A 26,612-nucleotide genomic window follows, 5' to 3' on the forward strand; every position below is an offset into this window, starting at 1 on the left:
TCTGTATGGCTGTCTGCCTCTCTGTCTGTATCATGGCAATCTGTCCTACTGTGTGTCTCTCTGTCTGTATGGATTTCTCTACTACTGTCTGTCTCTCTGTCTGTATGGCTGTTTGTCTCTCTGTGTGTCTCTCTGTGTGTCTCTCTGTCTGTATGGCTGTCTGTCTCTCTGTGTGTCTCTCTGTCTGTCTCTCTGTCTGTATGGCTGTCTGTCTCTCTGTGTCTCTCTCTGTCTGTCTCTCTGTCTGTATGGCTGTCTGTCTCTCTGTCTGTCTCTCTATCTGTATGGCTGTCTGTCTCCCTGCCTGTCTCTCTGTCTGTATAGCTGTCTGTCTCTCTGTCTGTATGGCTGTGTATGGCTCTGCAAGTGACACTTAATGCTCTGTGGTTATATCACCTCCCTGCCCCATTTGTTTGATTCAGTGGTCACAGTGTACAATAAGGGCACATTAATTAACCATTACCATTAGTCAATTCAGTAAAAAGCATTTACTGTCGATCAAAAGTAAACTAATTGTCTAGAAATAATTGACTTGTTCAATTGTGTTCAAAGAGTCTTTGTGTTAGCGAAGGTTATGGCGTTCATGTTCAATCCTGACCCGAACTACAGTATTCATTTATACACTATTGAATAGGTAGGATAGGGGTAACCCTAAGCAACTAACCCCTATGGGATTGCTATTTAATAATGGCACCAATGTTAATTAATGATTAATTCATGTACCCTTATTGTAAAGTGTTACCAATTCAGCTGTCCTGTGGCATCTCCTTGGTCATTGCTTTGTTTGTTGTTCAAACTGGACTTCTCCTGAACATTGCTGCCCACTTTGTGAACACTGGGAATATTTCACATCCAGGTCGTAACGTTTGCAACGACGATGTCTTCCCCACCCCCTCAACCCCCTCACCCCCACCCCCCCCCCCATCTTCAAAGAAAAGAAGGGTTAAAGGTCTACCTACACACCTGAGGTCTGCTGTAACATACGGAGTGTGGTCTACTCCTCTACACAGACGGAAAGCCAAGGCCCGCTAATGATGTGGTGATCAGTACATTTGCCAACCAGTCGGTCGGTGTCAGTGCCCGCTGTTAGTCAAGCGGAATGCAACGCGTTCGCACCCCTTGGATATTTAAACGGAACATCACGTTGCCATCCTCCAGTGGCTCAGGATATTATATCTAATGTTTATGCACGATAAGTTCTAACAGAATAAATATGATATCTATATATTCCGTCCAGAGTGCACGCCAGCCCGACGCTGCTCGGGAGGGATTCTCGCTGAACTAATAACATTTCAGATTGAAAACATTGAAATAAAAATTGTAAAACGCAGCACAAGTTATGCCACCGACGGTAACCTCGGCCCACATTCTCCAACTCCAAGTTGTGGCACTACATTTGTGCACCTCTGGTTAGGTTTCAGTCCATGTAGTACTGTAGTGTAGGTGGACCATGTGTATCTATATACATATATCCTCCTTACCCTTCTGCATTTCTCACAGTCTTCATCGTCCAGTCGTTCTTTGGGTTTGTCTTCCTACACTACCGGGTACCACCCACCCACCCATCCACCCCCCATCCCTACAGCATGCCTGGCTGTCCTCCCCCCTGTCCCCCCGCCCCCCCATGTCCCTGGCCTCGCCCTTGGGGGGGGGGGGGGCGCTCTGTGGCTCTGTGCTGCCTGTGGCTTGGTGCTGGTGCCTCAGTGTGCTGTCTTCTGTGTGGGGCATGTCAGGGATGAAGATCAGTACATCCTGCGTCACTCCAGCCCCGCGCTGGAGCAGGACTCGCCGTGCGGACAGCACCTGCTGCTGGTCCACCTGGAGCACCAGGACCGCGAGCAGCTCCAGTGCACCCTGGCCCGCCTGGAGAACGAGAACAGGTGGGGGGGGGGGGGGGGGGGGGGGGGGGTGGGGTGGGGAGGATCTCACACTGACACACACACACACACACACACACACACACACACACACACGCACTCTCTCACTGTGTGGGTGTGTGTGTGTGTGTGTGTGTGGGGGGGGGGGGGGGGGTGTGTGTGTGGGGGGGGGGGGTGTGTGTGTGTGTGTGGGGGGGGGTGTGTGTGTGTATCTGTGCGCGTATATGTGTGTGTGTGTGTGTGTGTGTGTGTGCCTGCGTGCGCATATGTATGCATATTCTTGCGTGCGTATATGTGCGTGTGTGTTTGTGCACATACAACAACACAACAATTGTGAGAGTTATTTGGATGTGTGTGTGTGTGTGTGTGTGTGTGAGTTATGATGACCATTTATTATAGTCTGAGTTTAAAATCGTTGAGCTGTATTGTAAATAAAAGCTTTTCTTTCTAACGGTTTTCTTTACAGAGCAAAGTGATAAGGACATGACCACTCAAAATATTTAGGCAATAAAGCAATGGTGTCATAAAATGTTTAAAAGAGGAAGAGAAAAAAACTGTATAGCAGTCTCGTTAATGTGTTTAATTTGGATTCAGTGTTTCAGTAGCACCTCTGTCTTGGGTAGTTTTTCATGTGGATGAGAAAAGATCTGTCATCTCAATTTAACACGGCATTTCTCACAAGTAGGATTCAGATGAATTATTTTCTCTTGTCATCCCTTATCCGTGACCTTTTCATAAACAGAAAGTACGCAGATGCATAGTTGTACACACATGTGAAGTTGCGCACGCACATGCACACATGTTCATTCTTTCATGCTTAGAATTTTTTTCCTCCAACCATATATTTCCTGTTCTGATGCCAAAGGATTTTCTCTGGTCCTTTTTTTATTACAGTTTTTTTTATGGCTCAGAGGTGCTTGACAATAACTCTGATTTATCCCCTCACCTCACCTTGAAGTGTGCTACAGAAGAGAGACAAATGTGACGAGGCCTTCGCATTCTGGTCTTGCTGAGTTAGTGCAGATTTGATTGGCATGTTTAATAGGGCTTTCTGTCATAGATACAGATACAAATATGTCCAAATCTTTAGTCTACCAGTTAATCAAATTAGGTATGTGTGCACAACTCATCTTTTAGATTATATAGTAGTTAATATATCCACGTACTTCGATTCACATATTCATCCAGTGTAAATACAATATGACAGGTAAAAAGCCCCAAAGTCACCCCACACCGTTTCACACGGATAGTCTGATAGCCGCAACACCTGTCCTGTATTGGATCATTTCATTCTGTGCCAAAAGACGAGGTCGAATGAGGCTGTGTGTGTGTTTGTGTGTGTGTGTGTTCATGTGCCTGTACGTGCATGACGTGAGTGCATCCATGCCACCGACCCTGATTCCACGCGCTCTCTCCTCCTCTGCCCCTCCTGGTCCGCTCCTCCTCTCTCCCCCTCTCTCCTCCGCTCTCCTCCGCTCTCCTCCTCTCTCCTCCTCTCTCCTCCGCTCTCCTCCTCTCTCCTCCTCTCTCCTCCGCTCTCCTCCGCTCTCCTCCTCTCTCCTCCGCTCTCCTCCTCTCTCCTCCTCTCTCCTCCTCACTCCTCCTCTCTCCTCCTCTCTCCTCCGCTCTCCTCCGCTCTCCTCCTCTCTCCTCCTCTCTCCTCCGCTCTCCTCCGCTCTCCTCCGGTTCCCCCAGGGTGCTGCAGTCCGAGTACCGGCGGCTGCAGTGGAGGCACGAGGAGGCGGCCTCCGTGCCCATGCTGACGGAGGCCGGCGAGGGCGGGGTCCTGTGCTCGCCCACGGCCGACGGTGGGCCTCAGGAGGACGAGGAGCTGCTGGCCGAGGCGAGGGTCCTCCGGCAGCACAAGACCCGCCTGGAGACGCGCATGCAGATCCTAGAGGACCACAACAAACAGCTGGACTCCCAGCTGCGCCGGCTCAGGGAGCTCCTGCTACAGGTAGATCCACAATGAGCCTGGATCCCGGGTGTTCGGGGTCGGCTTAGCTCAGGAGGTAGAGCTGGGTCGGCTGGTAACCGGAAGGTTGCTGGTTCGATCCCCCGGCTCCCCGGAGCCAGACACTTCACCCTGTGTGAGTGTATGTGTGTATGAACCGTTGTCGTGGCCCAAATTCAAATTGAGATGTAGCTCTCTCTGTGTTCCGCACGGTGAGGGTAGGACATCCAACATATGACATCTTAAACTCACCATGCTCTTATGTACAGAGAAAGTTGGGATCTTGGATCCAAAATGGCCCATGAATTCAAAATGAAATGCAGCTTTGTCTGTGTATAAGAGCCGGTTCAGGAAAGGATGTCCAATATTGACATCTTTTCAGCTGCGGGGTGGTGAAGTAAATTGGGGCAGCGACAGCGAGAGGAGCTGGTGAGAGCATTCATAACAACAGAACAAATAGAGAGAGAATGAGAGAGCATTTTAGATGGATGCTGAGGCTTGCAGAGACGGAGGCGGCCTATCGGCTAATCAAGATCGACCGCGACTGCATTGCGTCCCACACTCCGGAGGGAGTGACAGCAGAGGCAGTGCTGACAACATGTTTGTCGGGTCGCACCTCCCGCCTGCACCTTTACAAAGTATAAATTGGGGAACAAAACGCAGAGGCAGGCGGCGCGGCAAAGAGGGCTGGCAGGGGGGTCAGAGTGAGAACAGAGGAGGCGGAGGACGTCGGGAAGCGGCTCTGTCATGTTTAAAGACGTGGAAAGTGAAAGTGAAAGAGAGTGGGAAGAAGAGACGGAGCATTCGGTGCAGCTTTGACAGGCGGAGGCCGGATAAATGTTTTATCAGGATCCCTCTGCCCAGCGGGGTCGTTATCAGAAATTCTGGTAACTTCCACCCGACCCGTAGGGTTGTCTTGCGCCAGAACTTTTCCGCTGAAAGAGTATGAGAGTCGTAGAAGGGGCTTCATGTCACACATTCCCTGTGTGACATGAAGCACAGCAAAAGGGGGAAGGAAGGAGGGGGATTTGTAGTCGTTTGATTAACACTACTGTTCTGCGCTCTGTGAAGTTGGGGAAAAAAGTGGAATCCTTCCAATTGTCAACTCTGTGGCACAACCCTAAATATTTACCAGGCTCCGCTGAAAGCCAGAGGATACCACAAACCCACATGGTGTGTGGGGTGTAAGTGTGTGTGTAGGTTTATATATATACAGTACGTGTGTGTGTATATATATATATATATATATATATATATATATCCTTGATTAAGTATTTGCATAATTAAATCTGATCCATCAGGCCAGACCCATATACGATTGATCCTTGACTCATACATCATATCTTTTTTAATATAAGGGGCTTCAATGCTGCCTTATTTCTTTTCTTGACTTTTGCGTCGATTAAACGCTTGAAAATGAATGAATGGGCTTATCAGGGTTCATCAGGGTCTATCGGCGCGGTGCGGCGCGTCGCCTCCGCTAAATGACCGACCGCCTCTACAAACAACTTCTCACAATATGATGGAAATTCACTCATCCGTCCATGTCAACGTCTGCATTTAATTTGATGTGAAATAATGGCTACTTTATCGTAATTAATATAAAACATTGGATGAATTCCAACAGCGGCCGGGTCTCTGTGTTCAAAAAAACATGTGAGTGATGTGTTTCAGCGTACTGAACAAATACCGTTCAATTTAGCAGTGCAGCGAAAAATGTAGTAGCGGCGGAGAGAGTCATTTTCTCCAGCGCGAGGGGTGTGATGTGACAGCTGCTGTTGACACAGTTTCATTTTCCTTTTTTTTTGGATCATCTTTTATGTTTTCGAAATGGTGCCAAACTTTAGAAGTTTTGCTCCTGACGATGTGTATTGTTCTAGAGAATAACGCATCTAGAATGTTGCTCTACTTCGATAAGAAAATGATTGGATAGTGCCACTGCCTTTACACAAACATAAGGACATTTATTGAACATAAGGACATTTATTGAGGCAAAGCGTAACACAGCAAATTGTCCCCACAAAAAACAACATTATATAACTTCTAGGTTTTTCCTTCTAAAAGTATCACTCATTTGGCTCCCCCATCCTCCCAGTGGAATATTCCACACATTCTGTTCAATCACAGGCACAATTTTCCCGCCTCTAAGATTCGACTATTAAACGTTGATTAAACGTCTTTCTGTTGAACATTCAAATCGTCGAAGATTTGAGGTCACCCCTAATATATATATATATATATATATATACCGTATGTGAGATTAAAAGGTGCCTGAAATAAGCCTTCCACTGCGTTTTCAACCTTACCTTCTTCTGCAATAGTTCAATAGTGCAGCGTAACATCTCAGTCAGTCAGTCATTCTCTCCTCGCTCTCTTTTTCATTCTCCCCGTCTCATCCTGTTTCCTCGAATGTGAACACGCACCGTGATGATGGCTGTTCAGAAAAAGTCCTAGGTGGGGACTATCATTTTGAGTCACTTTGTGTGACGCCGTCTCCTCTCAAAATGCAGTCTTGGATCAGAGCGGCTGCCTGTGACACAGCCCACAGTGGGTCCTCCGCCCCTCTCGAGGTCTACGAATGGGACTGAATGTGCCAGGGTGAGCGCTGTGTACTAGCTCCTCTCTTCCCCTTGCAGCCCAAAGAGGATTCCGAGGCCAACGGCTCGGAGCCTTCCACACTGTCGTCGCCCGTTTCCAGGGGCGACCGGCACGGTGAGGCGGCCAGCAGAGAGACCACGGACACGGAGGCAGCAGGTCAGTGCCGTGACGACCTTCACTCATTGTAGGATGTGGATGGGTTTATTTTAGTAAAGTAAAACATGGAAATACATTTTGGGTTATATGTTTTGTCAGGCTATAGATGTCTTTAGTAAGAAGCCCTATAATGCACAGCAAGCTGGTGAATACCCCTGGTGGGGTTTATTTTGTACTAATGACCAGCTGTACATTATCCCATTAACTTCTTTGTCAATAGGAACACAGATAAAACGATGCAATGGGCACGCCCCCACTTGAATAAAAAGCATTAAACTGGGTGTTAACAGCTACACTTGATCTACGATAAACTAGGCATCGTTCCCACCCTGCTACATCTAATGGACTATTACTGTGTGTGTCCGTGTGTGCGTGCGCTTGTGTGTGCGCGCGTGTGTGTGTGTGTGTGTGTGTGCACTTGTGTGTGTGTGTGTGTGTGTGTGTGTGTGTGTGCGTGTGTCAGGTGAGGACTTTGAGCAGGAGCAGGATACAGTGTTACAGCTCCAGGAAGTGATCGAGCAGCTGCGGAACGTATTCCCCTCAGAGCCAGGTGTGTGTGGGGCAAGTATATGTACTGAACCAGCACTGACAGGTTCCAGTGGTCTCTTCAGAGGCCCAGCACACACCCCCAACACACACACGCATGCACGCACACGCACGCACGCACACACTTCCCCAGGGAGTAAGGGATAGAGAGAGGAGTGCTAACATGAGGTTCTGCAGATCGATAAAACAAGGGGGGGCAGGCAGGGCTTTTGATTGACAGCAGCGGCAAAGAGAGAAAGACAGAAGACAGATCGGGTCTCTGTCTCCAAGTGGAAGCTAGTCCGACGCGATCCAATGTCGTTCCATGAAAAAGAACATCCAAAATGTTTAGCGTTGAATCAGCGAGGCCAAAGTCTGTTGTGTTTCTAATTCTACACACAAAATGTCGCCTTATGGTGTGTGTGTTTTTTTTGTTTTTTTTGTATTTCAGGTGTCACCTCCCTCATCTAACCAGGAGCAGACCTGGTGCGCAGTGTGATGTCATGCAGGGCGGGGCCACGGATGCAGGCCCCCCTCAACCCCCCACCCCCCCCCCCACCCCCCCCCCACCACCTGGCTTGGGTATCCTCCACAGTTATCCAAGCCCGCTACGGCTTTTGAAGCCGGCATACCCAGAGATAACTCTCTAACCGGGACTCGGAAAAAGCACTAAAAAAAAAGCCTACTTATTATATTTTCTTTTGTCACGCAAACCACTAAAGGCTTGAGCTGATGTCCGTCAGGCGAGGCTGTACAAGCTAACTTTGCAGACTTTAGCAACACGGCCTGCCTGAAACTGCGTCCTTCAGCCAATGGAGACACGGTGGTGCAGCAAGCTCTTCAGGGAGAAAAGGTATATAGTATATGTAATAGTGCCCAGCCAAGACACTGTGCTAACCAGCATCTGTGTAGTCATTCAGAGGTGTGAAGCTTTATAACACAGGTACACAGCACAAATTGGACCTTCTGCAGAGAAACGCGTCGGCTCTCATCGTGTCAGGTTTGCCAGAGTCACTTTCGGCATGTCTTACTCTGTTGTCTTTTTTTTTCCTTCTGTGCGACGCCCTCTGTCATTGTATTCCGGTCTGTTTGTTATTCAAAGAGTGGCAGCTCTAGTGCTGACTGGGCGTTGGCTGTTGGCTGGGCAGACGGGCCTGGCGGAGAGAACCAGGGTCCGCGGCAGACCGGTGTGTTTATTACACCGTGGGGCTCGGCGAGTCATCGGTTAGAGCTCCCCCCCCCCCGTGATTCATTCAAGACAGCCAACGTGCCCAGCACAGCACCCGCCGTGACACACACGCGCACACACACACACACACACACACACACACACACACACACACACGCACACACACACACACACGCACACACACACACGCACGCACGCTTCCATCTTATTCCAACGCTCCGTGGCCACTATGCCCCCCCCCCCCCCCCCCCCCCTCGGCGCACTTAACACGTGTGCGAGCGCTTAAATGATATAACAACAACACCGACAACACACGCATGTGCCAACAGCGGCTAAATGTAACAATAACGTGAATTGCAACGCTACACACTTCAGTCCTCCATTCACAGAGCGCCATTCTGCTCCACCGTGATCCGTCAACAGTCACGTGGAGACAGAGCAGTCCTGCTGATCGTCTCGTCCTTAATGCGTCCCCTTATGGCGCCCGGCGACTGGATTTGGAGTCAATTTATACCGTGGCTCAGTCTGAGGATTTGTTAAGAATAAAGTGTGTCAATAAACCCCGGCGCCCGGGCGGATGCCTGGATCCCCCGCTGGTTTCCCCTGCTGGGGACGGCGATGGGAAGAATGATCCCGGCAGCTGGAGAGCTGCCGGTGCTGGGACCGTGCCTCTCCTCCTCCTCCTCCTCCTCCTCCTCCTCTCTCCTGGTCTCGTCGTCGCCATCATCATCCCCCCCCCCCCTCCGAGTCTCCAGAGCTCATCCCTAATCCCCGGTTCACCTCCACCATCCACCCCATTAAATATACACTATTAGACGCCATTAAATCCTCCAGCTCAATAATAACATCTTGGATTGTTGAGTGAGCTTACTTCCGTTTTTTTTCTTTCCCTCAATGCTGGTGTGATTGTTGTTGGACTCTGAGTGGTTTTAAAACGGCGGTGCCCTCAGTCCTAGTGAGGTCACGCACACATCACACGCTAATCCAGACAGCCAGACTGCAGTCTCCCGAAGCCTTAACTACAGACTCCCCCCCCCCCCCCCCCCCCCCCCGAGAAGGACCAACTGTCACAGCGTTGCTGCGCTGAAGCTTTTAATGGCATCCGAATGGGGGTTGGTTATTTCTAATTCTGTTCCTTTTTTTTTTTTTTGGTACAGAAGCAATCTGTAGTCACACACATCAGGCGAGCACTTTCTTTCCCACACTTATCTTTTCCTTTTCTTACCGCAACGGAAGGGTATTGTGAAGAGTGCATGTGTGCGTGTACACTTGCGCACACACACACACACACACACACACACACACACACACACACACACACACACACACACACACACACACACCCACCATCATTCAGTGAAGTCATAAATTGGAAAGAACAGCTGGACAGGGTCCAGTAGGGAGATTTCTGGAGGGGCTCTGGACGGGTCAAGCGAGGCCCTGTGTGAGCCAGACTCCGTGGTGGAGGTTGCCCGGAGCGATTAAGGATATGAAAGACAACAAGCCGGTAGTGTAGGAAACGCTGTTCATCACCTCTGGGTTTTGCAAGTGAATGTTCCCTTTTGATGTTCTTGCCACGGCAAATCTCCGGAAAACTACAGGAGGCCCGCCTGAAACGATCGAGGCATCAAACAATCGCTCTATGTTTTTTCTAGGTCGTCTTTTTGAACTTGGGAAGGAGGGCGTAGAGATAGGAAGGGGTTTGACCTTGTGACGGGTGCAGCCACCGTCCCTTCCAATCAGCCGTGATATGTGTTTCGAAGCCGAAGAGTCTGCTTCTGGTACAAAAGATTTCCCTCCCTTTTGCAAAGGAGCGGAACATTAGCTTTTGACATCACATCCTCCACAGTACCGTTCTGTTAGTTTTTTGGTACGGTTGCTAGGGAACTATCCCCAAGGATACAGCGCCGCAGGTTTGTGAGTCAGAAAAAGTGGTGTGTGGTTTATAATAGAAATGCTAATAACCTTATGGGACACCAGGCTATAGAGGAGCCTAGCCTCATTTGAAAAACAGTTTGCTTGCAAAACATCAAGCTCGGGACCGTTTTTTACCGTTTTGGTGTGGAAATTCAAAGAGCATTGCCTGTTAAAAATAATCCCACCTCGAGCCTAGCTTGGGGTACTGTCGGGTCGCGGAAGGGATAGGAGGAAGTGTATAGGCGGAGCAAGAGATGGGGAAAACGAAAGTGATGGCAGGGAATGTTTAATCACAGAGAGCGTATTTTATGGGTGTTTCAGGCATGTCATTACATGAGTACCTGTCAATCTGGATGATTGGCGTGCTCTGGGTGTTTCATGATGGGGGTCTGTCAAGGGACGCGCAGGTTGAAGTAAGCTGGGACAGTAACCGATGGCGATGAAAGATGGAAGGGCTCCCTGAAGACGTATCGCTCCCCGGAGAGCTAAAGCCTTACGTAACAAAGCACGTTTGTTGTGGAGGAGGAGTGGATGATGAGCCGTGAGAAAGACGTGGAAAGTCATTCATGATTCTGGCGACCATTTTTACATCATACTGCCGTTTGCGAAATTTTTAATCCTACTATGGCCACGCCAACATCCCGAAAAGACACGCCCGCCTCTATTTCTGATTGGTCCGTCACACGCGCTTTTACTGGCTTGATATTAGCTGCTATGGTTAGGGTTAGGTTTAGGGGTTAGGTTAGGGTTAGGGCTCTTTTGTGACGCTCTCAAATGCTCACAGCGAGGGTACCATAAAGCGTCCAGTTGAGTTGCATGCAACTCGGCCAATCACAGACAGAGTAGGGCGGGTCTTGGCGTGGCCATAGTAGGAAAAAAAAATATCGCCTTTCGATTTCGATTCACACCTGGTCTACACACACACACAGACACACACGCATATACACACACATACACAAGCGTACATCCCAGAGCGATTAGTTGTGAAAACCCTTGGCTTCATCATCGTACACCGAACCCAAACCGATTTATCTTACGTCGGTTCATTCTGCCCGTATCGGTCCAGCACACGATCGCCTGATCCATGTTACACCGTCTGTGAAATGAACAGCGCAACGACGGTCATTCACCCCCAATCCCTCCACCACCACCCAAAACCTCACTACTCACACGGGAGCCCACGCCCGGATAAAAAAACGCATCCACCCTGCTCCCCGTGCCGTGACTGAAGGACTAGGATCGAGACGTCGTTATTCCTAGCGGGATCTGCATCCCTGCGTAGCCGTACGCACCGCCTCACCTCCCCACCCGCCAGCCAACCACACCGTTTTTGTAAGAGACAACAAGCACGTGTGTGTGTGTGTGTGTGTGTGTGTGTGTGTGTGTGTGTGTGAGTAGGCCAGTGAGAGTGCAGTGAATCACTTAACTACACTAACAAGTTTTCCATGCACACTATATTATGCCCCTGAAATCATTTGTTCATTACCGACTACTTAACATTGCAAGTCAAGCAGAGGTTTATGTTCAAACTCACTGTTAATACCGACTACTTAACATTGCAAGTCAAGCAGAAGTTTATGTTCAAACTCACTGTTAATATTACTTGTTAATCATCCGTGTGGGTTGTTTAATTTTTTCACAGAAAAAGCACGACCGCGTGTCTTTTCTCTAGATAGTTAATCTGTGTTGTTATGATTTAAATTATTTTATTTTTGAAGAAAAGATTTTTAATAACGAGTGTGTTACTGGCTGCTTTCTACTTTTTGTGTACAGAAATAAAAACTTTGTATTTGGCATACCCAATCTGCCTGTTCTTTCTATGTGCCTTTAGCAATTCCTATGACAATGACAATAATAAAACATTGAACAGTCGCAGTGCTGTGTACAGTCCATTTTCTGTTTATTATATTTTGACATTTTGTGACGTCCCCCCCCCCCCCCCCCATCCTCCTCCCTCCCCTTGCAAGGAGAGACACAGGCCTGCTCCACTCACAGTTTCCCTCTTATTTGCTTTCATTCATTCGATCCTCATTGTGTTGCTTTCCTTCTTACTCTGTGGCAGATCTATCGGCCCCTTCATCTAACCTTGGTCTGTGCTCCACTTCCCCTGTGGGCTCGGAGATGGCCTGAGATCATTAGCTCCCTTTGGCTGCGTCTGCTCGAGTGGCAGCTTTGTTCCCCTGCTTGGCTGTGCCTTGCCCCCTGCCCGGCCGTTGATGGGCATTTGACCTTGTTTCTGGCCTTATCGAAACCGGATCGCTTGCTCGCAACATTATCTTTGGCTGCACTGGTGGGTGCTGGGACACTATCTCCATCTCTCAGTCCATTATCTGGAGCATCCCGCCTGTAACCCTGCAGCAACAAGGCTCGCTTCCTTACTAATCTGAACCCTGGCACACCACTCCTTCCTCTCCTTCCTCTCTCCCCTCCGCACCTCTCTTCCTCTCCTCTTCCCCTTCCGTATTACTTTCCACCCTGACCCACTTCGCTCCAACCTCCATCCCCTCCTCCTCTTCCTTGTGACTCTCCTCCCTGGCACTCTCCACTATTTCCTCCTTCCCCTCCTCCTCCTCCTCCTCTTCCTCATCTTTCTCCTCTTCCGTATTACTTTCCACCCTGGCACACTTCTCTCCATCCTCCCTCCCCTCCTCTTCCTCCTCTTCCTTGCGACTCTCCTCCCTGGCACACTCCCCTCTTTCCTCTTTCCCCTCCGCCTCTTCCTCTGCCTCTTTCGTCTTACTCTCCACCCTGGAACACTTCTCTCCTTCCTTCCTCCCCTCCTCCTCCTCCTTCTCCTCTCCCATGTGACTCTCGACCCTGGCATCCTCCTCCTCCTCCTCCTTCTCTTCTAGTTTCACATCCTTCTGGTGACATTCCCTTTCCGCTCCCTCTGGTCCTGCGTCGGCGCTGGCAGGGGCCTCCTCCCTCTTGGCCTCCTTGGATCCGACGCCCTCCCCAGAACCGGCACGTTCCTGGGGCTGTTCGACGGTCGCGAACGTCACACACTTCTTTGGGGTCCTGCCAGCCGCAGTGGCGGCGGCGGTGGCGGCGGCGGCTCTGGCACGGGTTCCGCCCGGGCCCCATTTCTCCCGGGACGTTTCCCAGTACGTCTTCTTCTGCTGGCCGTGCCTGAGGCGCAGGGTCTCCCCCAGCTTCTTCAGCTCCCGCCGGACCACCGGCTGGAACTTGGGGTCCAGGCGCTCCAGCTTGAGGAAATCGTTGCGGGCTTTGTCTTCATTGCACAGGGCCGAGTGGGCGCGAGCCCGCTGGTACACGGCCTTGAAGTTACCTACGACGGCGAGAGGAGACGGGGGAAGTCCAAGGGAAGGGATGAAAAGAGTTCAAAGTCAGACGGGCGCACATATGAAGGTAAACCACCGGCTTGAAGAGAGGGAGAAGGAGGGAGATAATAAAAGAGGAGGTCAGGAAGGCTGTCAAGCGATAAATTTGAAACTAAAATAAATCCCCTGTCTGAGCTCTATGTACACAGGCCAGAGCAGGCAGTGGTAGAAGATGAAGGAGAAGGAGATGTGGGAAGACATGCAAGGAATTCCAACATGGAGAAAAGCTAATTTGGTTGGGCGGTAAATTGCTGCCAAAGGGGGAGTAAACACACCAATTTCACAAGCCAAGGCAATAAATAATTCAACCTTCCTGCAAAATAAAAAAAGCTAATGAAAATAATGTTCTCTGATATCCTCGGTTGGATGCGAAAGGGGAAATGGAATTGCTTGACGAGGCGGGGTTGAATATGTATTATAGGAATGTTTGTCGTCTTCCCCAGTTAACTGTGAAATCTGTCTTTGTTTAAACATTGGAGGAAGACTTGTCCAGAGGCCATGCCCGGCACTAACCGTAGATCTTCATCCTGCCGTGAAGATCATAACGGATCAAATTCACCAAAACAAACAACTTGTTGGTTTCTCATCTGTCTGCCTTTCAGAATATTTGTCTCCGCTTCATTTCAATATCATTTCAATATCAAGAGTATCAGAGTATCCGTCTTCAGCAGGGTGCATTGAGTCATACATGCATTCGTGAGGGTTATGCCAATCATGTGACCCTTACTCTAGACCAGAGGTCTCAAACTCAAATATACAGTGGGCCAAAATTGAAGTCTTGGACAAAGTCGCCAAGACACGCGTCAACACGTTAACGCTGAAATGTGATATGCCGGCGGGCCAGTTCTGATAGACATTAGATATTATCTGGCGGGCCGGATTAAATTACAATCCGGGCCGGATTAGGCCTGCGGGCCGTACGTTTGACACCCCTGCTCTAGACCCAACCAAACCTGTACCTTAATGAAACCAACATCCTGAATTTTCTGGGATTCAAACCCCAAATTCTCCCTGTAGGCAGCCTTGAGCAAGAGGCCTCACCCATTTTAAATAATTGGATAAAAGCGTCCGATAAATAGCCCTACTTATATTTATTTATAACACGGCTCTTCTCAATGCTGTGGAACGCTCCGTTCACTTCTCGACTTCCGGCGGTCAATTATTTTTTAAGAATGCTTACGTTGCTAAGCATATAATGACAAGGAGGTCAAGGAAAGTGGATTTTTTTTGCCTCTGATTCACGTCTATTGTATCACTCCACAAATAGTCGGGTAACTTATCAACCCCTGCGCACTTAGCGGTTACTAAGCGACGTCACCGTCTTTGGCAGACTATTTCTCTGCTGATCAACACTACGAATGCTGGTCACAAATGAATTGTAAGAAGACAAAGTAATTTTTTTAGTTTTGACAAGAAGCCGTGTAATAAGCGGGATAATGTACAGAACGTCGCCGGTCATTATCGAAAAAATAAGCCCCTTCAGGGCGAAATACATTATCCCTTATATCAAACGCATCACAGATGGGGCTAAGCAGCAGAAAAGTCCTGATGGTTTCATCCACCTCCAGCCCGGTGTCTCATACCTCTGTGCTTCTTCAGGAGCTTAGTGTTGAGCTCCACCACCTGCTGGTATTGGTGCAGCTCCAGCAGACACCCGCTGAGGTTAAGGGTCAACGGGAGGCGTACTTTCTCCAGGGACTGCCAGTCCTCGCCCTTCTGGTCGACCAGCTGAATCCCCAGGGAGAAAGGAGGTGATTGAGGGGAGTTTGGGGAGACTCTATGTTACTTTTGGTTCAGGCCAGGTAAAAACCTTGGGACTCCAGAGACAGTTTGTAATAAAAACACGAATAAGAAGGAGAAGGCAGTGTGAGAGTTGGATGGGAAATGATGATAGGATGCGTTGCGGTGGTGAGATTGAATTGAAAGAAAGAAATTCGGTACACGCAGGAACAGAGGGAGAAGATGTCAGAAGGCAGAATGGGGAGAGGTGTGTGTGTGTGTGTGTGTGTGTGTGTGTGTTGGGGGGGGGGGAGTGGTAAAAGCGAGTAAGAGTGAGAAGGGAGGGAGTGGTAGAGATAGACACTTGCACATCATCTCAATTGGATTTGCAGAATTTGTGTTCTTTTTGGGTTATTTCCCCTCTGGTTTGTCTGCATAGAATGTCATTGCTATAGTTTCTGGTAAAGTAAAAAGTAACAAGGTTAATAATTGCTCTGGGCCTTTTTTGACTTTCATATGTATTCTACAGTAACAACCAAAAATAGTTGGTTGGAAAGAAATGGCTGGCATTTGTATTGACAGTAACAATAGAAGAAGAAGATGATAATACAATAACCTTTTGTATGTGTTGTGTACAATACACGATTCCAGTTGCGCCGGCACTCACTTTATACTGCAGAAAGTCCACGTACTCCACAGCCTCTCTGAACTTCCCCGAGGCGTCTTCATAGCGGTGCTCTTTCATATGGAAGTTGCCTTCTTCCTGAAGGAACATGACCATCCTCAGCATCTGCTGCCAGTCCATCTCCTCTGGGCGGGCGTGGCCGCCGGCGACCTGCTCTCTCTGCATCTCCGTGCCACGCCCTGCCTCTCCATCACCCCCATCACCCTCACCAACCCCCCCACCGTGGCCCTCCCCTCCCTCCCCCTGACACGCCCCTTCTTCCCTCCCATCCTCCCCCTCATCTGTCACCGCCACGTTCGCACTCTGACCACGCCTCCCCTCCTCCCCCATATCATTCTGCTTCGTCCCACGCTCCTTATCATCTCCTCCCTTATCTCCTCCTCCCTCCTCCACCTCCTCCACCTCCTCCTCCTCCTGCTCCTCCTCCTCCGCCTCGCTGGTCTCCTCCACGTCCCTGTGGCGGGGGCTGCTGTCCAGCTTCTGCCAGTACTGCTCCTTCTCTTCCCAGTACTTCTCCTTCATGCGGTCCGACAGCTCCCTGAGCTCGCGGTGGACCAGCCCGGCCAGCGTCAGGTCCAGGTTCAGCACCATGTTGTAGTCCCGCCGGGCCTCCTTCTCGTCCCACACGGCCGCGTGCGCCTTGGCCCGCTTGTAGTAGGCCTTCACACAGTCTGGGTGGGGAGGCAGGGGATAAGGAAATGACTTCTATTAGAGCTTGTAGACAAGGTGTACGTGTCATAGGCCTGGGCGATATGGCTGAAAGACATCATATTGATCGATATCGATAACTATTGATAATTTTAATGACCCAAAAAGACTAGGAAATACCATGCTGGATTTAAACACTTCTGTTTAACACTTAATATGACCTTCCACTGTTCTTCATTGATAAATACTGATAAATACTATTAAATAATAATAATAATAGTGATAAATACTACTACAATGTCGACACAACAATGAAAAACACTAAAATATTCTAAATAAGTATGGAATCGTGTTTGTGTAACAAACCCAGCTGCTAGATTCAGTGGTCCAGTCTCTTATCGATATATATATTGAACGTGTTTTATATTGATATTGATCAAAAGTCTATCACAATACGATAATTTATTGTTTTATTGCCCAGGCCTAACGTGTCATAGGGGGTGTTGTGGTCGTTGGAGTGTTTGCCGGGCCGGAAAAGGTCCTGGGTTTCCGGCCAGCCCGAGGCAAGGCAAGGCAACTTTATTTATATAGCACTTTTCATACATGAGGCAGACTCCAAGTGCTTCACATTGAAACATAGTCGTACAATAATATGAAATAATAAAATAAAATAGATGAGTAAAAGAAAACAAAGGCAACATTGAAAAGAAACTGCAATGTGTTTAAGATTTAGCAGAAAGCTAAAGCAAACATACAATATGATGAAGAAATAAAACAAAATGGATACAAAGCATTCGCTGCATTGTAGTATTTGGTAAATGGTCCTCATTTATATAGTACCTTCATCCAAAGCACTTTACAGTGTTGACTGACATTCACCAATTCATGCACACATTCTCACACCGACGGCGGAGTCACCCACGCAGGGCTACAGCCAGCTCGTCAGGAGCAATTAGGGTGAGGTGTCAGCGACACCACAACACTCAGCTAGGAGGGAGGAGCCAGGGATCGAACCATCAACCTTGCAGTTACCAGCCAACCCACTCTACCTCCTGAGCTACCTAATGCCGCCAGTGTTTGCTGCAATGGTGATGATAAAAAACGAAAACAGATGAAACATAAAGACAATGGGTAGGTATTCGTTTTCTAAAGATAAAAATAAATACCCGATCGAATAATTGTATTGTTATGTCCATTCTGACTTATCCTCTGGATCGGCAGATCGGCAGATTTGTATGCAATTGGTTCAGTGTGCATGTTCTACCATGACCCAGTTGCATACCAATAACCAGAACAGTGTACCTTGCTGAGGACTTCACCGTCTTAACAGAAACCAGATAGAGTCGGGGTAGGGTTCTCTCTCTATCTCAGAAGACCCACTCTCATTCAACACACATACCGGGACACACAGCTCCTTTGTATGTACACCTATACACACACACACACACACACACATGTGTGCACACACACGAGTCGTCGAAGAGTATGTCCTGATTAGTTAGTTATCCCCCGTTGATGGCTTCCTTCCACCTTCAGCACCCTCATTTATTCTCTCCTCTAATATCAATCTTTCATTCCACCAACATTTGAATAGGTTTCTTCATAGCCCTTGGCAAAGGCAGAGACGAAGACACACTGCCACGTTACAACCGCCGTCCAGGGGGGGGGAGGAGATTTGGCGAAGGCTGATTTAAACTGACAGAGACAACGAGACAGCGTCAAAGAGAGAGAGTTGGGGAGAGTGAAAGAGAGGGAGTTTAAGGTGGAGATAGTGCCGGAAAGAGAGAGAGTTGGTGAGAGTGACAGACAGGGAGTTTAAGGTGGAGATAGTGCCAGAGAGAGAGAGAGAGTTGGTGAGAGTGTAGAATTGAGAGAAATAGAGAGAGAACGAGGGACTTTGGGAAGGAAAAACATAAACAAAAGCCTCAAACAGAGCGGTTAGCGCTAGCAGTATAGAAATTGTAAGGCTGGGCGTATTGAAGGATGGCGTATGGTAGAGAAAGGGACGTGTGGTGAAAAGCAACTAGCTGTGCGATGATTTTGTGTTGCAGGATGAATTGCTTCTATAGGCCTCATTAAAGTCAGAGCCTGATAAGCTTTCAGACTCGCTGTTCCCAATGTTGACGACGGAGTTCAGCGTTGAATATCCACCGAGTGTCCCCGGGGCGGAGCGAACTGCCACGATTTTTCCACCTTGACGCTGAGCTCAAAGTTCAAACAATTTCATCTTTCCCCACAGTTGGCGCTGACCTCTGAAAGCACATCCAATTACAGCTATAGTTGACGTTCTAAAACCGACGCCAGTGGCTCTTGACATTGCTAAACTCAAATACATGTTTTGGGAGTTAAAAGCAAAGCTTAACTCCCGTCTGGTGGCTGGCTGTATTGTGAATGGCCACTCCAGCCCTACCCCTAGTCCTGCCTCCTCAGCTGACCATTCAAGAGGCGAGCATTGAGGAGGGCTTGTAAAGAGAGGTGTAAAGAGCTTCTCCAGCTGCAAGTTTCTATTATTTCTCCTGGTGCCATATACACACTTAGGCACACGTACGTACACACACACACACACACACCCACACACATCCAAAAACAACATGCATTCTTCGATGCATCGCGATTCTCTCTAGAACGATTCCGTCTCGATGCAGACAAAATAATAATCTGAAACAAATTTAATAATTAAATAAAAATTATTATTATTATTATTATTATTATTAAAGACCGGGTAAACCAAATTCAGTATTTTTCTTCTTATCATATTAATTAGGCCTTAAATGTGTCCCTCAAAACATGTAAAAAATATTTTTCCCATTCATCATTTCCTTGAGGAGCTAGGCCTCAGAGAATGTTCTGTGTGCAGGTTTAAAATGGGCGGGTCTACATCGAGGACCGCGTTACGTAAAGCGGTCTTACTCACATAAACCCGCCCCCTGCTGCCCTCTAGGTATAAATACATTAACCGCGCACTAGCATTCTGTGGTTTCACCCGTCTATGGTTTTACCGCTCACGAGTCTGGTTTGAATTGTCAGTTTGCAGTTGGCTCTCCGGTGATGGGCGTGGTTTCCTGGCCTGCAGCGCACACGCCCCCACCGTCCTGAGCCAGGGATTACTGCTCATTTTTCATCAACTTTGAAGCATAATTTTATATACTTCGCGATTTTTTTAGTCCTTCAAATTTGGCAGGGTGGTTAATAATATATTTTCCTGTGGTATTATAAACTCAAAACCCATAATTATTTTTGGTTTACCCGGTCTTTAATTTAATAATTATTTAATAATTCGCCTGCTGCAAAGCGCAACAGAAAACTCCTTTCTGCCTGCGGGTTCTCTGCGCAGAGAACCGACTTTATCTAATATAAAATATTAGATAAGGTAATTCATCTGTTGATTGTCTTTAATGATCATCACACAAGTAGGAAGTGATTAGGAAACTCTGAGTAGCAAAGTCAGATGTATATATATATATTTTTTTGAAAATCCTGCATGGAAATGTACATAAAAAAAATTGTTGAAGAGATGCATTAAGATGCATCGATAATCGTTTTATAATCGAATCGTTGACCTCTGAATCGGAATCGAATCGAAACGTGAGGTGCCAAGAGATTCCCACTCCTAACACACACACACACACACAGAATATAAGAGTAGAGATGGGCACTGAGGGACAGAGAATAAAGTGGTCTCCTTGAGGGATCGTATCTCACTGTGCTGGCCTAGATCCTGTGTCAGCAGAGGAGCTCCTCCAGGATAGGGGGCGTGGCCGTGGGCATGACAGCCTGTACCCGTGGGCCTCCTACCCTTCGTAATGTAAGCCCCTTGTAATGTAAAGCTGAAGAATCACAGAGAATACTGGGAGTGGCTGGAGTCAGGCCGCACTAGGCCTGCAGCCCTGCCTGGACAGGAATCATAATGTATTCATTATGAGCAAAGCGGTAGGGTGGGTCTGTGCGTGTGCGTGTGTGTGTGTGTGTGTGACTGTTAGGGATGCTGTTAGGGATGCAAATCGAGTAATTGGCCCCATTACCCCCACTATAACCGTGGTTGAGGAGGTTGCATAGCCAAGCCTTTTTACGGTATTTACCATATGTGGGTGATTTTTATTAAATGAAAATCATGTATTATTAATGTTGTGTCTACATTGTCAAACGTGACTACGTATGCTTTTGTTGTTTGGTTCATTAATCCAAATGCATTACCGATAATAGGCTGCACTCTGGCTAATTCTCGGAACAAATAATGGCATCAAATAACGGTTGTTTGCAGACCACGTAACATAATGGTTTAATAACAAAGCACTTAGTTCTCAGCGGCACACACAATGCAGCAGCGCCCAAATTGACAGGCCTCAGCCTGTTCTGCCATCAAAACTAGCCTCATAATATAGTAGCCCGATATAAGCCAAAAAGGCATACATTTTACCCATTTCATGACTCTCATTTCATCCTCCGAACTATGGTAAATAACTGTTTGTTTCGTCGTAAATGGCCAACACAGACCATTTTTGTGGGTTGGGAAGTGGGCATAGGTGCAATTTTCTTCCATTTACAAACAGCAGTTCCAATGGCTGTTGGGTGCGGTTACAGCAATATGCATATTTGGGTGACTGTGTGTGTGTGTGTGTGTGTGTGTGTGTGTGTGTGTGTGTGTGTGTGTGTGTGTGTGTGTGTTTATGAAACAGAGGTTGTGTGTTTATGTCTGTTTGAAAATGTGTGTCTGTTTATGAAAGCGATTGTGTTAGTGTGTGTGTGTGTGTGTGTGTGTGTGTGTGTGTGTCCCAGTGTGTGTCCCAGTGTGTGTCCCAGTGTGTGCGAGCGCAGCACATGAATAGAAAACATCAGATGGTTTGAAGTCTATTCTCTCCCCATTAGAGAGCAGGCTGATTTATCTCTGCATCACCCCACGCTCTTCCTCGGCAGCGTCTGCGCTGGCTAGTAGCACATGGGGAGTTTTAAAGAGCGAGCCTGCGCCTGTAAAAGGATCCCGTCTCCACATCACATGAATGGGACTGCGTTGCCACTGAACTGCAAAAGAAGGGGCGCGCGCACGCATGAGCCAAGGTTTCCCCTTTTCTTTCCCGTTCCAACAAGTGTCCCCCCATTCATTATTCATCTGCCCTCTTTGAAGACGTTTACCTTTGTGTTTCCCCAGCAGTTCGCTGGTGTGCTCGATGACTTCGTAATACTGCTCCAGCTCCAGCATACACTGGCAGTAGTTCAGCTCCAGGGGGACGATCATGCGGCCCAGGTTGATGTAGTCTATGTCTCCGGGCATCTCCTGCATAGAGTGTGTGAGCGTGTCATCAGCCAGGAAGACGCGCACGTGCACATGCACACGCACGCACGCACACACGCACACGCACACACACAGCCATTTTACTGCTTCTCTTGAACTCTTCACACTGAACACAATTATCGCTCATAAACAGCTGTTAGAGCGACATAATGGTGCATCAAACCGGCTCAAGGACAACGAGCCAGTGTCCTCTGAGAGTCGTTTTGCTTACGTCCTCGTACATCCCTATACTCTCGCTTAGTGCTGGGCGGTATACCGGTTCACACCGAATACCGGTGTGTATTTTTGTTATGATATGAATTTTTAATATACCGTCATACCGGTATTTGACGTTTGGAACGCTGCGCCACATGACTGTTTCAGACGGGACCCTTTTCAATGTTGCGCCTTTAAACACGCATGGTACGACTGCGTGCGGCATTACTTACTTGATGTTGTTTTGATTGAAGATCGTCAGGTTGTGGTGCGTGAATGAATGAACGTGTGTGTGTGTGTGTGTGTTGCGAGGGTAGGCGATTTCAAAGTAACAAACCAATTGAAAGCCGATGCATGCATCCAAAAATATCCGTTCAGAACCAAATATACAAATCAAAAACAGCGTAGCTTATTTGTTTCAAATACTTTCTTTTCTTTTCCAAACTTTTAATACAGTGTGGTACCGAGCGGTTGAGAACAATGTTGGCGTCTCCTGTGGCTGCCTTGCGCACCTGCGTTATATGACTTAATATTACGTTGGAAGTTTTATGTTTATGTTTTAAACCCTGTCATGCACGCAAGTGTAAACGCGAGCAGCATAGCTGCTTGCCTGCTTTCAGCGCGTATTATTATTGTTTTTTTTTATTTATATTTTTTAACAATATCTTTAAGTTTAATTAATTGTTTAGATTAGTCGACTAATCAAAAGAATAGTCGTTATAAAATTTGTCCTTAGTGGCAGCACTGGTGAACACCTGATTATGCATGAAAAAAAAAATACCGTCACATACCGTGAAACCGTTAGAATTTAGAAAAATACTGTGATATAAATTTTTGATCATACGCCCAGCACTACTCTCGTGAGACGCCGCCAATCATCACTCACCCTTGATTGGACGACTTTCAGCAGTAGGACCGCCTCCTTGTACTTGCTGGCGGCATCCTCGTAGCGTTTCATCTTGACCAGCGAGTTGCCCTGCATGTGGAGCAGAGGCACGGTGCGCATCTTCTCGTCCTTCTCCATCAACCAGGACTCACGCTGGTAGGACATGGGGTCTCCCACCTGCCAGTGCGGAACACACCGGAACAGGGCACAGAGTGAAGCAGACGTGTTGAAAAATGTTTCCCTGGTAGCCAGTGCCGCCACTCCCCATACACAGAGTACGCAGAGCGCGTACCAAGTACCGGGGGGGCCCCCCAAGTACCTGGGGGGGGGGGGGGGCACTAAAATGAAGGTTGATAATTATTACATTACAATTTTCAAAATATATAAATGAATTACGAACAGGTCCACCGTAGTTTTCTCAATATTTCTCAATTGTGAATTACACTCCGATTTTCACATCGGAGGCGGAGCACCCTTTATCAGCGCAGTCCCCCCTCCCCCCCCACGCCCCCTCCCTGCCAACAACCAGCGGACGTACGATCACACCCTGGCCAACAATCAGCGCGTAGGGCCCCCAAAAGCTTAGCAACGGCTCTGCTGGTGGCTCCCAGCTCATGGTAAAGACTGTTGTTATCACAGATATCACCCATTTTCATAGGAGGAGAAACCATGCCGGTCTCAGCAGGGTACGAGGGGAGTAGTCCTCTTATCTTGCTCTAGTCTGTTCTTGGTTACTGTGATTACTGGATTTTTTATTACATCAATGGATAACATATATAGAAAAGTACGCGTTTTGCTTCATGTTTCTCTTCCTGCCTGGGCGTTTATTATAGATGTGTCCTTCAGCTGGAAAATTGCTCAATAAGTGTTGGCCATCCATGGGTGAACAACAACACCAAACATCACAACATCATATTTTTTTCCAATAAATATAAATAACCGGTTTAGTCATGAAGCAGAGCTACAGGGAAACCAGACACAGGCTGAAGACATTTTGGGACTGAAACGATGTCTGCCTATGTGGCAGACTTAAACGACCCCATCCACGCCCTCTCAATCTTATAATCCAATCTATCTCATGATCTACTAATCTCATGGTAGCGCTGTCTGTCACCAGTTTTACCTGCAACAGCTCCATGATGAAGATGAGCGGCTGGGGGGTCCTCATGAGCTCGTCCAGCTCTGGGTACCCCGTGGAGTGGTAATGGAACATGTTGCCCATGCCACACATGTGCCTCTGGCCGTCCAGGGGGTCCTTCCCCTGGGCAATCAGCCGCATCCCCTTGGACACTATAGGGTACAAACCCGTGTGCTGGAAGAAAATAGAAGGAAACCGTTCATAAACTTGACCCATATCTTGAACACCGGCGTCCCACAGGGCTCTGTGCTGAGATCTGTCCTCTACCCCCTCTTCCCCTAAGACTGTACACCTGTGCATGGTTCTAATACCACTATCAAGTTTGCAGACGGCCCAACGGCCATCGTCAGCGAGTCGGCCTGCAGGGTGGAGGTCCAGCACCGTGGCGTGGTGCCCTCACACGGCTTTCAGCACCCAGAAGACCAAGGAGCTCTCTGTGGACTACATGAAGGCATCAGGTGGCACACACACCCCCATCTGTATCAACGCGATGGAGGTTGAGCTTATCGCCAGCTTAAAGTGTCCTGATCTCTGAGGATCTCTCTTGGGACCTCAACACGTCAGCCCTGGTCAAAAAAGCCTCACCAACGTCTCTTCTTCATGAGGAGATTGAAGAAAGTCCATCTTTCTCAACAGATCCTGGTGGACTACTAGTGCTGCAGCATCGAGACAATCCTCACCAACTGCAGCACAGTACGGTGTGGCTACCCGATCTGTCTCAGTGGTGGTGAAAACACTTCCCCCATTGAGGCTGTCCAGCGCAAGGGAGGTCTGCGGAGAGCACGTGGCACTGCCACAGACAGTTCTCTCCCAAGCCACAGAATGTTTGACCCCTCCCTTCTGGGAGTCCCTCCATTACTTTCCATTCCCAGACCAGCAGGTTCAAGAACTGCTTCATCCCTGTGGCAACATCCTGCTGACTCTGCACCCTGAGAAACAGCCCGTCTACACTTTTGAAGTTGAATCCAATCTAAAACAAGTTATGCTCATGATTAGATTTGAGACTTTGCTCAATCATGAAGTACATGCCAATCATACCGGTACGATGTACGCAGGAGAACTGCAATCAGTCATCACACATTTAGTTGGAAATTGCGTGTTAAGATGGGGAAAGATGTGAGCACATGTTGTGCAATAGCGTTGCTCTGGTATACAGTTGATTATTCTAGTGGGTGTTGTTGAGGGAGGCAGTTTGCACAAATATGGTAGAAATGGTCAGAATATATCCAACAACCGTAGATTCTATAAAGAGAAAACATGTTCTACGTGCTCTTTGACTGATCCTCATTAGCCCGTATTGTTCGACAGGCCCTATGGTTTTAGAGCACATGTGTGTTTGCATATGTGAGCCGTGTGTGTGTGTGTGTGTGTGTGTGTGTGTGTGTGTGTGTGTGTGTTGTGTGTGGGAGTGGTGGAAGGGGGTGGGGGTGTTGGGGTGAATGAATGTCGACACGCACCACTGCATCGCACCAGAACTCGGCCACCTCTCCCACCCGCATGGACGTCAGCAGACTCTCCCACACCTCCATCTTGAACATCTTGCCCACAAAGATCTCGGCCGGCCTCTTGGCCAGGCGGCTGTCGTCGATCACAGTGCGCTCAAAGTCGTCCAGCAGCGTCTGGAAGTGGAACACCACCTTTATGGGTAGAAGGGGGGGAGGGGGGGAGGGGGGGAGGGGGGGGGGGGGGGTGAATGGAGGAACAAATAATGGGTGAATGGAGTTTTTTTCTTCTTTTTTTTTGCCTGTGAATGGGACTCTTTTCTTTTGGAAATGATTATCATTATGTGTCTTATGTCATTATGTAGGTGTATAGTTGTTAGAACACAAACACAAACCATGAAAGAAACCACGCACAAACCCAGAGAATGAAAATGCAGGTTTGAGGCTGAATATTCTAGAAATAGATAAATTGGCAATGGCAGAACAGAGCATGGGCGTATAATCCATGGATACACACACACACACACACACACAATTTGATTGACCAAATAGTTTTGATGTAGCTAATTTGGGTTATAATTTGAATACAGTTTCCTTGACCATTAATTATCAGACTGAATTGCAATGGGCATGCACTCATTTATATTTGGAACCTTAATTAGTAGATTTTGTTCTCATGCAACACCTAATTGCTCTACACTACATTCATGTAGTTTTCCATAATCATGAAAAGATAGTTCTACCTTAGTGCCGGAGGGAAAATGTGGCATCGGCCCCGTTCCTCCAGCAAGAATCTTCTTCTTGACGGTGGGCATATCGAGAAGATAGGTATCCTCCATCTTCAGGCTACCTGCTCTGTGTGTTCTGCTGTGAAACAAAGGCCCGCGAAGAACCTAGAACCTGCTCTGATGGCAGACAATTCCTTCTTCTTCTCCTTCTCCTGTCAACGGTGGCCTGCAGCTTTTCCTAATTAGCTCATTGTGGATCGAGTTTTGCTGGCTGCTCTCTTGACAGATGGCCGGATTAGCCCGGGGTTTGAAGATGATGGCCAC

The 26,612-nt window shown here is 48.0% G+C and overlaps 2 protein-coding genes across 3 annotated transcripts in view; one reads left to right on the forward strand and one right to left on the reverse strand.

Annotated features, from left to right (window-relative positions):
- Positions 1 to 7,649, forward strand: part of drp2 (dystrophin related protein 2) — a 77,948-nt gene extending 70,299 nt beyond the window's left edge. The window contains exons 20-24 of one of the 2 annotated variants that reach the window (XM_084469295.1): positions 1,734 to 1,880; positions 3,573 to 3,834; positions 6,468 to 6,585; positions 7,049 to 7,135; positions 7,562 to 7,649. In XM_084469295.1, the coding sequence (XP_084325421.1) occupies positions 1,734 to 1,880; positions 3,573 to 3,834; positions 6,468 to 6,585; positions 7,049 to 7,135; positions 7,562 to 7,581 (634 nt within the window). In that variant the 3' untranslated portion in view covers positions 7,582 to 7,649. The remainder of the gene's footprint in view (positions 1 to 1,733; positions 1,881 to 3,572; positions 3,835 to 6,467; positions 6,586 to 7,048; positions 7,136 to 7,561) is intronic. The other variant, XM_084469294.1, reaches the window with a different exon arrangement.
- Positions 7,650 to 12,292: 4,643 nt separating this feature from the next.
- On the reverse strand, positions 12,293 to 26,399 carry LOC311344774 (uncharacterized protein; the record flags this gene model as incomplete). The annotated part of the gene is made up of 10 exons (XM_084469117.1): positions 12,293 to 12,568; positions 13,033 to 13,505; positions 15,141 to 15,282; positions 15,944 to 16,165; positions 16,412 to 16,632; positions 21,740 to 21,881; positions 22,981 to 23,157; positions 24,104 to 24,292; positions 25,576 to 25,755; positions 26,304 to 26,399. The coding sequence occupies 10 exons, from the start codon at positions 26,397 to 26,399 to the stop codon at positions 12,293 to 12,295; spliced, it is 2,118 nt and encodes a 705-aa protein (XP_084325243.1).
- Between the last annotated feature and the right edge of the window lie 213 nt (positions 26,400 to 26,612).

This window comes from Micromesistius poutassou (genome assembly GCF_964030765.1).
Source record: "Micromesistius poutassou genome assembly, chromosome: 6".
In the NCBI taxonomy this organism is placed as follows: Eukaryota; Metazoa; Chordata; class Actinopteri; order Gadiformes; family Gadidae; genus Micromesistius; species Micromesistius poutassou.